The 12430-nt window shown below is 32.4% G+C and overlaps 1 protein-coding gene across 1 annotated transcript in view; it reads left to right on the top strand.

Moving 5' to 3' along the window:
* Nucleotides 1-11360, top strand: part of LOC118743528 — a gene marked incomplete in the record, with an annotated part of 154325 nt that extends 142965 nt beyond the window's left edge. The window contains 5 exon segments of the mRNA XM_036476266.1: nucleotides 3710-4174; nucleotides 4488-4628; nucleotides 5724-5848; nucleotides 5926-6086; nucleotides 10479-11360. Coding sequence (XP_036332159.1) covers nucleotides 3710-4174; nucleotides 4488-4628; nucleotides 5724-5848; nucleotides 5926-6086; nucleotides 10479-10489 — 903 coding nt within the window.
* Between the last annotated feature and the right edge of the window lie 1070 nt (nucleotides 11361-12430).

Raw genomic sequence — 12430 nt, 5'->3', positions numbered from 1 at the left:
TTCACCATGCTACACAGTATGCACCGGATCGTGAATACCCCTAATGTCAATAAAAGCATGTACGCATGCAGTTTAATACTTATACAATCTAACCATGTATGATGTATGTATGTATATCCGATTATTGCTAACTATTGTGCCACCTTAGCTTTTTTAAACACTAGTAGGTATGCATATTAGCGAATTCCTAATGTAACGCACCCTTTTTATATTAAATATGTAAATGAATGCATTAGTTCGCCCAGCTTAAGCACGTAAAAGTCGTTTAAATGTGTAAAGGTATGTATACTGCCGCAACAAAGTATTGGCACAGCAAAATTTTCACAATATATGCAACAATTTTTATTCTAATATTTTTTCGCCAATTTTGTATAAAAATATGGTTCATTCTACAAAAAAAAAAAAACATAAAAATATAATTCCTAAACTTTGTGCAAAACTCGCAAAAATTCAGCAAATTTTCATCAAAATCTAAATTAATTTTTTAATCAGATTTTTTTAGAATTGTTTTGAGTATGCAGTTTTGCAGCCCATTAAATTCGAGTAAAAAAATGCAAGTTCGGAGTTAGTCCATAATCCCGTTGATTTTTGAGAATTTTTTTTTTTTTTTGAAGGTGTTCTGCATTTTTTCCATATAAAGTATTTTCGAAAAAATTTTTTGTATGGAAGAGACTGCATGAAAAGAAATTGGCAAAAATCAACGGTAGCTACTTAAAACTTGCACTTTATAAATAAAATTGATTGGGCTACAAATCTGCATACTCGAAAAAATTCTGAAAAATCTGATTAAAAAGTTGAAAATTTTCATGGAAATTTGCTGAATTTTCGCGAGTTTTGCACAAACTTTAGGATTTATATTTTTATGTTTTTTTTTTTTGTTGTAGAATGAACCATATTTTTATACGAAATTAGCGGAAAAATATTAGAATGAAAATTGTTGCAATATTGTGAACAATTTGCTGTGCCAATACTTTGTTTCGGCAGTGTATGTATGTATGTAATTGCTTTTCGTAATTGATTTTGAAATTGTCAATTGCTTACTTTGAGTTATACATAGATTTTAATTTCGCTTTCTCCCAACATTTATTCCATTGAAACAAGTTGAAATTTTTCTTTAGTTACATATACGCCAAATGGCTTTGAATTATCGTTATTTTTATTGGATATTGTGTACCTAAGCTTTAAGTAACATTGTCATGAAGATGTATGCTCTTTTTCAATAAATAAATAATTATTTCAATAAAGTTTACACATGTTAAGTATCTACGTAGTTAATAAACACAGATATATGTATGTATGCATATGTGTATGGCTCCAGAAAATGTATTTGCATAAATTTATTATATACATAGTTGAAAGTTGAAAACTAAAAAAAAAAAAACCAAATAAACAATTTTAAAGAGACAAATGTTTTTAGTAAAATTAGTTATTGAAAAAAAACGACAAGCAAATCGAAGAGGTAAGTATGTCTTCATTTGAGTGCGTCCTTTAAATTGGCTAGTAGCTACAGCATTATTGATTTTATGTTATGTATTTGGTAATTTTACTAACAACATTTGTTTCACTGAGTTCACCATTCCACACATGAAGAACACAAAGAAAGCAAGAATATGAACTAACGCACACTAACATAATACAGGCTCCACTTTGAACCAAAAAAAAAAAAACGGTTTTTATAAAGAAACTCATCGCCATCACCAACGAATGAATCGCAGTAATTTATGCAAATGGAGCCAACTCGCTTAATTATAGTCTACCTGCTGCAATTTGAAACGAGTTGAGTTTTCTTTTGCCAGCCGGTTGCAACAAACTGAGGGGCTTTTGCAAAGATTACAAACCCATTTAACCTTTAGTATAAACGTACATTTACACGCTTAGATGGTTATACTAAATGCAAACTTTGCATGCTGAGTATTTTAAAAATTTGTGTTAACATACAAATGTATTTGCATGCACATATTTACTTACATACATAAATACATGTCGCACGTTTAATAATATACAGATGTAATTCAAAATTTACGTTTTTGGAGATTTTATCATCACAATTAATAAACTTTATAAGGGGAATATATTTGGGCTAACAGAAGACAAAGTTTCCCAAAAATGGCGAAGATATGTGTCTTTCCATCTGTCTTTTGGTATACAAACTGTATGTATTGGTCAAACTTTGATTGCGTTTTCCAACAAAATTTAAATTTTCAATTAGCTCTGTATATTATTAAACGTGTGATGTACTTATGCACATGATTTTGCCTAACAACTTTGATGGACTTGGGCGAGCCTAAGATATTAACCATTGTCATCTTTCACACGGATAGTTTTTAGGGCATAATGAACCATATTTTTACTATTACCAATCGAAATTCTAAAAAAGCGGATTTTCGGTCTTCGCTAGTATGTACATAAACATATGCGCAACAAATTCTCACGGATCATAAATGTTTATGTATGTATACATATGTATGTACATTCCTGAGAAAGTTTGAAGAAATATTTTGGTGTAATCTGTTGCAAAGATCACAATCAGGACTCTCAGATATATCTTCTTTTTTGTTTTCTGACAAATGGCGAATTTTCAAATAACACATTTTCGAAGATCATAGCGTTTTTTTATATAAAGCTCTTTTGCTCGTGCTTTTTGTAATGTATGTACGTATGTATGTATGTATGTACATATGTATGTATGTATGCATAAACATCTAAAATCTCACGTGATGTTATACGTCAATCAACATATTTTTGATGAAATATAGAAAACTGCCAACTGAATTTAAACAAAAAAAAATTTTATGAGAACAAGGCGTATTCATATAAGGTGGCAGCGGTCAAATTTCAGTTATTCTTCGATCAAGGAAGAAGAAGGAAAGAAATTTCAACACTCTCACTTTCTCGCTAACTTATTAAAAATTTTGACACATGTGTACCGAGGCGAATCAAATCAGCTGATCTAGCAGCACCACCTTATATAAATTCGCCTTGAATGAGAAACAAAAAACCAAGCTCCAACGCATACAAGTCTATGCGTATGGCTTTTTAAAGATTGCAGATTGATGGGGTTTAGTATAATGTAAAAACCTTATTTCGAAAAAAATGTCAGCTACGGCCTTTCTACAATTCATCAACGATATAAACAATTTTTATATAAATATAGATAATCCAAAGTAGATTCATTTTGGCGATAACTTGTGCACATTTTTGAATTTATAAACCTTTGCTAAAGCTACTTTACTTTTTATGAACTAATAGCCTTAGTTTATTTGTTTGTCAATCACTTTCTTGACATATATCCATCAAAAAATTTCACATATGCAGCCCCTCTTCTCGCATAGACACACTAATACATTTACAGCACTGCCTAAACCCCTACACACCTACATACGTATATTCCAATGGGATCACCATCTACTGCGACACACCTACATACATACATACATACATACATCCGCATAATCTAATAATCCAAAGAAACAACGGCTCTGTTAACATTATTTGATTCTTGGGCTTTTGTGTTTTTTCTATTTATACCACTCTCTTTTCATAAAACAATGCAAAAATATCATAAAACACAAAAACTTCATCACCAATCACCAATCCTCCAAATACACACATCTCTGCAATGTTTGGTTAAAAATCGTAATCGAAAATACATATGTATGTATGTATGCGTTTGAAATATATATATATGTATAAAACATACAACCGAAAGCCTATCGAGCCACATTCCGCCATGTATGAAGCGCTTCCCGCCCAAGTGGTGGAAGAGAACAACGCATCCATTGAAACACTTTCCAATCAATCCATGCAATCGGTAAACACTACCACCACCAGTGACGACTCCGATACAGTGCGTATTTACGATTTTAAGAACCAACAAACCACCACCCTTCGCAATGAGAGGAAGACGCCAACGGCCGAATTAATAACCACTAAAGATTCTGGCGAACCAACATTGCAAGCGGCGGTAACCATATCCACATCCATAGAGGACTCGCCACCAAATTCTCCAAATGCGGCCGAAGCGAACTCTGGTGGCATAAACACCGCAATTGCGCGCACACCAATCACGCCGACGCGAGGTTCCACACCAATGGCGTTCAAATTTTTGCAACCGAAACGAAAACTAATTGATCCAAGTAAAATACTATCTCAGGACGAAGGTGCAGCAGATGCGGTGAGTAGGGAAAGATTTAAGAAAAGACATATCGCTCATTTGCTGCAAGAGTGTCATAATCAAAAAAACAAAAAAAAAACAATGATTTGAGTATGTAGAAATGACCTCCACCTCATCTTCTATGTTGTGTAAAAATTTCATAGCTGTATCGATTAACCATAGCCCATTAGAAGAAAACTTTTAAGCAGGTTTTCTCGAGTTTTTAATTTTTTTTAGATTATGTCACTCTTGCAGAAAATAAGCGCTATTTAGTTAACCGGCTGTTCTTTGAGTAATAAATATGTACATATTTATTTCCCTAATCCATTTTCAGCTCCCCAATTCTCCACCTGGGGAAAAGGCGGTAGTCGAGGAGGAGGTGGCGCAAGTTATGCCATCCGTGAAAGCATTGGCCCAAGCATTTCTCTTCAGCTCAAATAAGTATTCACCCGCAGAAAAACGCTGGAAGAAGGGGGTAAGTAAACTTTTTTGAACATAAGACTTCGTTTAAACTTAACTAAAAGTCCGTAAGAATTAATAATTTCTGTATAGGACTCTGCCAAGGTGTATTAAACAAGGTGTGATTGACAACTCAGGTAGGCTCTCTTTTAAGGTACTATTATGCCAAAAAAATATACACAATCGATTCAAAATTCATACACAGTTTTTTCAATTTGACTTTATAGGATGGTTCTTCTGAGAGCAATGTCAAATTCAATCACACTTTGTTGAATACATTTTGGACTCTACTAAAAGCTTATATTAACCAAACTACATACATACATATGTATGTGGATTTGGGTTGAAGAACTTGAAATTGAAATTGATTTTTAATATTTCCTTAGCAATCGTGCCTTGGAACAAAGCTATCAACCGTTATTAAACAATTAGGCTATGAACCTAAATAGTGACGAATTTATTAGGAAACTCTTATTTAGTAACCTTGTTTATATACCTACACTGAGGGAAATAATGCATAGTAAAAATTAATACTTTATATTTGATTATCATTAAAAATGTGCGCATTTAAAAATAATATTTTCATACAAAAATTTAGCACGCACTTATTTGAATGTTCACATCTGCGTATGTACATATATCGTCACCTGAGTGGAATATCGATCTATTTCGGCAGCCAGTTCTAAAACGCTGTATCTCAGAAAACTATCTCAGCACATTTTCAATGTATTTTCTTTCAGCTGTGATAGGGCGTTTTTGAACCGAATTCTGAGATAGGGCGTTCTTCAATCAAATTCTGAAGTAGGGCGTTCTTAAAAAGCTTTCTGTGATACGGCGTTTTCGAACCCTGCCTATCGTTTGACTCTTTTCATAAACACCATTTTGTTTCGTATCAAAATGCTGCTTCTGTCGAAAGCGCTACGAAATATCCTCTATTTCCGCTCCCCCCGTAGATACGTCCCTGGCCAGTGGACATTGCATATGATGCTGCTGCCGGGCATATTTTTACCATTTATGGAAATAAAAAAATAAAATGTATGCCTTTTAAAAAGTACTGTGTCGACTCGAACTTACTGACTATTTTTGCTTTTAATATTTTTACTTCCTGCAGGTCCATAACATGCCATCCGTGTCGCATACCAAACCAGGAGTCACAAAGAAAACTGAAGCTAGTCTTTCCGTCGTTGAAATAGCAGAAGACGCCACGATTGCATCGGATCTATCGTCATTAGAGACGTAAGTGAAAAAGCCCATGAAGAAAGTTGTGATTTTGTGTCGATTGATTCCAAAATATTGTCTCCCTTTTCGGGCAGGGATCCACCAACTAACAAGGATCTATCGAACATCGCATCCCCCGATACGCTTTTGTCGACATCTCCCTCAACGATAAGCCCACCTACAGAACACGCAACAACAAACGCGGAAGGCAACAAAAGTACAACAAATGCGTTACGGCGTGTTAGTATGTTAAAAAGTAATATTGCTTTCTTTGAGAATTTAAGGTTCAAGTAAATATTCTTGATAAATAAGTTGGAAAATTTATCGAAGCAATCGAAGTGTGGTTTGTTGTAAACCCAGTGCTGATTGGAAACTATTTCACGTGAAAAAATAGTTTCTCCAGATTAAAAATGCTGGGCACCTGGGCACATTGCAGAAATATAATAATCGGGCTATACTAACACTTATTTATGTACACATAAAGTTACCTACATTGGGCTGGCCCAACACAATACACAGGAAATTAAACTTTTTGAAATTTCCCTGCTGCCGCCCGCCCCAGAACTGTAGAATATCGAAAATAAGGAGACCCAAATTTTTTTAATTGGAATCTAGTTTAATACTGGAATCGTGCCGCCTCCTCTCTGCAGTTTACCAAATATTTTTCTTCTACTCTTTCATAACGCGCGTGATGTGGTTACGAACACATAAATTAACACATTTTTGTATATAAAAAAAAAGATTATCGATTATGAAAAAATAGTTAGTAAAATTTCGGAAAAGTTAAATGTGAATCACAATTTATTTTTTGAAGATTTCTGAAGAGAAATATTCTTAGTCGATCCAAAAATGTTTGATTTCAACAATTTTATAGCGATTCTAGGAAAAATTGTATTTCCCTCTTGTAAAATATGGAATATATGGAAAATATGTTATATGGAAAAGTTCAAAGCCCCGCCGCTAAAAGGCTGCAAGTGTAAATTTTTAACCGAATTGAAGATTTTCTAGACCCGAATTAAAAAAAACAAAGAGTTTCGATTTTTATGAGCAAATGGTGTAAGTCGAAAAATTAAAGAAACTAGAAGTAAATTTTTTTTTTTGGTGAAAAATTGCAGATTTTGGATGTGGTAAAAACGTTTTCTGGGGTCGTGCAACTCGATTCTGACGAAAGAAGAATCACGAAATTTAAAATGACCGATTCAATATGACACACTTTATCCACAAAAATGCAAAGGATAAGAGTTTTGGATAGCATCCACCTTATTGGATTGGCCATTATGAATTTTACGATTCTATCATCCGAAGCGGTCTCAAAAATCTTAAAAACGTTTTTATTACCTTCAAAATTTTGATTTAAAAATACGGCTTTCCTTATTTTGGATTTTGAACAGTTCTTCCTAATGTACATTCAATCATGCACATACATTTACATCCTTATGTATGTATGTACATTACGGTGCCCATAAATTTTTTTTTTTTTTCAAGACCCCACCCCCTAATTTCATACGTACAAAGTATAGGGTTCCATAACGTCGAACTACAAAATATTGACTATGTAAACGCATCGCCAGAACGATTTGTTGGTTACGATTTGTGTTTTAAAAACGGAAAATTCAGAAAAATCGTTCATTGCTATATTGAATATTCAAAATGTGAATTGTATATGGTTGCAATGTGTCGCAACTCTGCATATACAAACAGTTTGAATACCGACCGCAGTATAACAGTTTCCAAACATTGTATTGATACGTTTTGGAAGTCAGCCTATTATTTTGCCTATTTTTATAGATTTTTCCAAAATCATTTAGAGGTCGCGACTTGTCACTTTAGGTCAGAAAGTACGGTTTTGTAGATTTATCAGTTTTCGAATGACTAGTTTTCATTCAATTTTAAAGGTCGGACATGTTGTGGGACGAGGATTTATTGGCCTTTAAAATGTCGTATATCAATCTCTTGTCAGACTTGGACTGTCAGGATTTTTCATCGGGTAAAGTAAAAAAATAACAATTTCTTAATTTTTAAGTTTTTACCCATCACTTAATTCCATAATTACAAAATGTATAGTACAATCCAATGCATATCGACAAGGTAGTAGCATTAGAGCAAAAACAAAATTTACGTGTATATTGTTATTGCTTCTGGTATCGAAAGTGTCAAAAACTGTTCTGATTTTTTTCTTCTAAATCAAACCGTGCCATGTGAAAAAAATAAAAACTAAAAAATTGAGATTGGAAAAAATTAAAATTGGTGCAACTTTCTTTCTAAGTAAATTTGTTTATTTCTCGAAGCATTGATCTATCCTTTGCAAGACCCAATAATCAGCGGCTGTGCTGCTGAGATGGGCGAACATTACAATCTATTCACATTACAAGCTATTCAATCTTCAATTGTTTTGTATGGACAAAGGTTTTACATGCAAATCGATTTCAACAATTCAGAACTTTTGTGAAAATTACATTTAATATTTTCGAAGCCAAATAATTTAAGAAAATCAAATCAGCTGCTATAAATGATTTTAGAAAAATCTATAAAAATATGCAATAATATTTCTCATAAAAAGGAGAGAAATTAGAGGGCGGGGTCTTTTGAAATTTCAAAAACAAAATTTTCGATGGGCACCCTAATGTACATATGTATGTATGCACATATGTACATTTATGCTATCTGCCCTTACAACAAAAGTAATAACCAGTAAATGAGTTGGTAAATTCTTTGCTAAATGTTAAACCCTGCAATGTCCTACGAAACTGATTCATATTACAACAAAAACTTAAACAAATACATACATATAAAATTGGACTACAACGCCACAGCTGAAAATTTGTATGGCTCCATTCGGCTTAACTATACTTATTTTATATAAGCAGTATTTACAAGAAAAAATAATGCATTTAAAATTTTTCAAGAGGCCATATTTACACCTTTATTCTTAAAATTCTCATACTCATTCTCGTAACAGATATCATATAACAAATTATAAGACAAAAACCTAGGCTTCAAATGGGTTGGTTTTGTCGCCGACATAACGATTCTCAAGAACAAAAACAATTATAACAATCAGAAAACAACCAAAACTAAATAATAATCAGGGCTCGGATTTTGAGGACCTAAAGAGTACCAAAAAATTACTTTAAAAAATAAAAAAAAGCTCCTAATAATCCTGGAAAATAGCCTAAAACTAAGAAATGCCCGGAAAAGGTTTGAGTTCAATGAATTTTTTGAAAAAAAAAATCCATTGGTTTCCATTACATATGTGTGTATGTATGTTCAAGATTCTTCAGAACATCATCAGAGAAAGACGATATCTGTAAGAAAAGCTTTAATTTAAAGATACTTCTTTAAAAAGAGCTGATCTGAAGCTTTTACAATTCTAAATATTCCCGCTTCAGCTGTATAGGCGAATTTAGTTTTCTTTAGAGAAACTTCTTTTTAGTGTCATTTCGAGAGCTGAATCTGAAAAGAAGTTAATGAAACTTTCCTAAACCACTCCTGAAGCTTTTAGCATTTTCTATATCCGGCGCTTGATTGATGTATAGCGGAAAATTTTAAACTTTTGCTTGGAATTGCTTATTTTGCTTATTTCAATGTTTAAGGCTAAGTACGGACCACTTAAGAAAACGGTCAAGAAAAAATAGCTTTTTTTGGTGTGTGTGTGAATGGTAGTGTCCAAGGAATTTTGACATCTGACATTTCACAGCCTATGTCATATGAAAATTATAAATTTTGTATATTAAAAAATTTGTTTCTAGCATTTGAATACTGCACGTGCCGGCATTTGAGCCTACTACACACAGAATTTATAGCCGACATCTCTACCTACTCGGCTACGGCAGTCAAAAGCTTTTTTTCTTTTAAATTCGTATTTTTCATTTGTGACCAGTGTGCAAACTTCTACCTCATACATATATGGTAGATCTACCATATATTTTTTTTTTAAATTGGGTGTCTACCACATCTACCACACAATTCTTAAAATCTACCACATTTTTAGGCAGAACATTTGTTTTACAATTTTCACATAATTCTAAAATTTTAATTCAATTCTTATACGAAATATAAAAATTAATGAATGAATTTTTAAAAATGTACATCATACAATTGCTGTAAATATATCTGTGCCTTAACTTTTTAATATATGTCAAAAATCCGCATATTTATGTTTGCTAAAGTATTAGGCAATGGAAAAATAATATGGTAGACTTTTTGCATAAATCAATCTGTAGGATTTTTCTCAATTTAATGAAAATTTTTTTTCCATCGCATCAATTGCGTTAAATTTGTACAATCCACTTGCACTTATATTTCTCGATCTAATTTTTGAGTTGTGCCTCTTTTGACGACGGTGTGCGATATGTATACCCAATAAAAATATGAATTGGAAAATCTGCCAAATTTTTTTTGCCGACTCTACCACACCAAAAAATAAAAAGGGGTTTGCACACTGTTTGTGACAATGAAATCAGTTCCACTCATATGGAAATCGGGAAACCGATCTTGTGGAAGTCGTAGAGCTTTTTATTTTATATGTAAATGTTGACACAGAATGCTTTTACTTGATAAAATTTCTTAACAAATAATTTATGAAGAAAACACAGAATTGGGCGGTAACGAATATTTAAAAAATATTAAATTCGGTTTTGAATAATAGTAAACAAGTGACAACTAAATCGATACATTAACACCACTGGAAATATCAAATTATGAGTTCCATCCAAATGAGAAAAAAGCAAAGTCCTAATTTTTCCAGAGATCACCTTAATTACGGACCATTCATATGACGACCGGCAACATCTATCGAAACTATTTGCCAGAAAAATATTTAACGAAAAAAATTAATTAAAACAAATAAAAATGGAAAAAATAGCCCAAAAAATGCGCTTAAATCGAAAAAAATACCTAATAACTTTTATTTTTTTTTTTTTTATATCCTACGAATTAGAGTTTCTATATTACAAGGAAATGCTTCCGAAGCTTCATAAAAACGATGGAATTGCATCAAAATCCGAGCCCCGCTAATAATATTTGTTTGTTTTAAAAAACTAATTTAATTTTTCGATGTGTTGCTTATTACCAACTCGCTTACTTTGTCAGTAGTATGTAAGCTTAGAAGTTAACAACTCGCACGACTCGATCAGCGGAATATAAGTATGTATTACCGATTCGTATATTCACACTTCCTGAAAATAACAAGAACAAGAGTTGCCCCATTTCGATAGCGAAATTTCTTGCTTCCTTGTTCCGCAACCGATTTCCTCGCTCGCTGACCCTTTCCACCAGCTAATCTTTTTTACCATATGAAGATCGCATTAGCATTCTGAGTTACATGGAAACAAAGTTAAATATACATATGTACATATGTATATAAATGGCCGTTAAAACTTTGCAGCACCGCAATTATAAACAACAACAAATAGCTAAGCAACATACTAAGTATGTATATGTATATGTAGATATGTAATAAACTCCAGTTTCTAAGTAATTTGGTACTTAACTTTCGAACTCCAATGGATGGATAATGAGACTATGAATCAAAAAAAAAACTTATGAGGCAATTTGGTCTTTTGAATGCCGTTAATGTTTGGGAAGTATGTATTTATGAGGTTGTTAAGGTTTTATCGGCCTATATAATTCGAAAACTCGTGCCATAGAATTTTCGGCTGGTATATACTTGGATTTTTTCGACTAATTCTTAGTAGGTAATAAAAAAAAAATTATATGTATCTTTATTTGTGTTACATCAACATCAGGGTGCACACGCCAAATTCGAGAAGGTGGGTCAAGCATCTAAATAGCAAAATGTATGAAGTGCTAATTATTTCTTGTTTTTTTATTTATTGTTGGAGATTTACTTTATATACATATATATATATATATACATATATATTTTAATAAATAAATAAAAAATTTGACAGCCGTAACTTAAAAACTGGCTTACTAGAAACCGATATTCGTTAAGGCCTTTCTACATTACGACAATGATATTTATGTACATGTATGTATGTATGTATGAACATCTGGATATACTACCTACCATAAATTTTACCAAAGAGGTTAAGGAATCATTTAGTTTTAAGTGTGACTTAATTTATCCATTCGTCACTAATTATAAGTACCCAAGATATATGTATGTACTACTTATGTATGTCACTATCGTATTCTCGCCTATGCATACTGTAAGTATGTTATATGGTTTATTTATTGAAATTATGAATTTGCCTTAAGTATTACACATACATTAGGGATGTTAATTGTTTCGGTTTTTACAATCCCGGGAGCCCGGGATTTTCGAGATGTCGTTATCACAATCCCGGGATCCCGGGATTAGTCCCGGGATTTAGATATTCATTACTTTTCAACAACTTAAATCGAAAAAATTGCTTCTATATTGTTTGAGAAGCTCTCCTACCATAAAAAAATAATAAATAAATGGCTTTGGAACCTACTTTTTTATTTGAAGTGGCGTTTTTATTTTTTCTCTCTGACGTCAGGATTTATTTTAGAGGACTTTGTAATTTCAAAGACATGACTAATTCCAAAAATTATTTAAAAATTCAATGCGATGTATTTAGGGTACCAATTGCAAGAATTAAATTTAAATTA

Source organism: Rhagoletis pomonella, unplaced genomic scaffold (assembly GCF_013731165.1).
Source record: "Rhagoletis pomonella isolate Grant_MI unplaced genomic scaffold, Rhpom_1.0 Rhpom_scaffold_00007, whole genome shotgun sequence".
Lineage (NCBI taxonomy): Eukaryota > Metazoa > Arthropoda > Insecta > Diptera > Tephritidae > Rhagoletis > Rhagoletis pomonella.
This window is presented reverse-complemented; position numbering and strand designations above follow the sequence as displayed.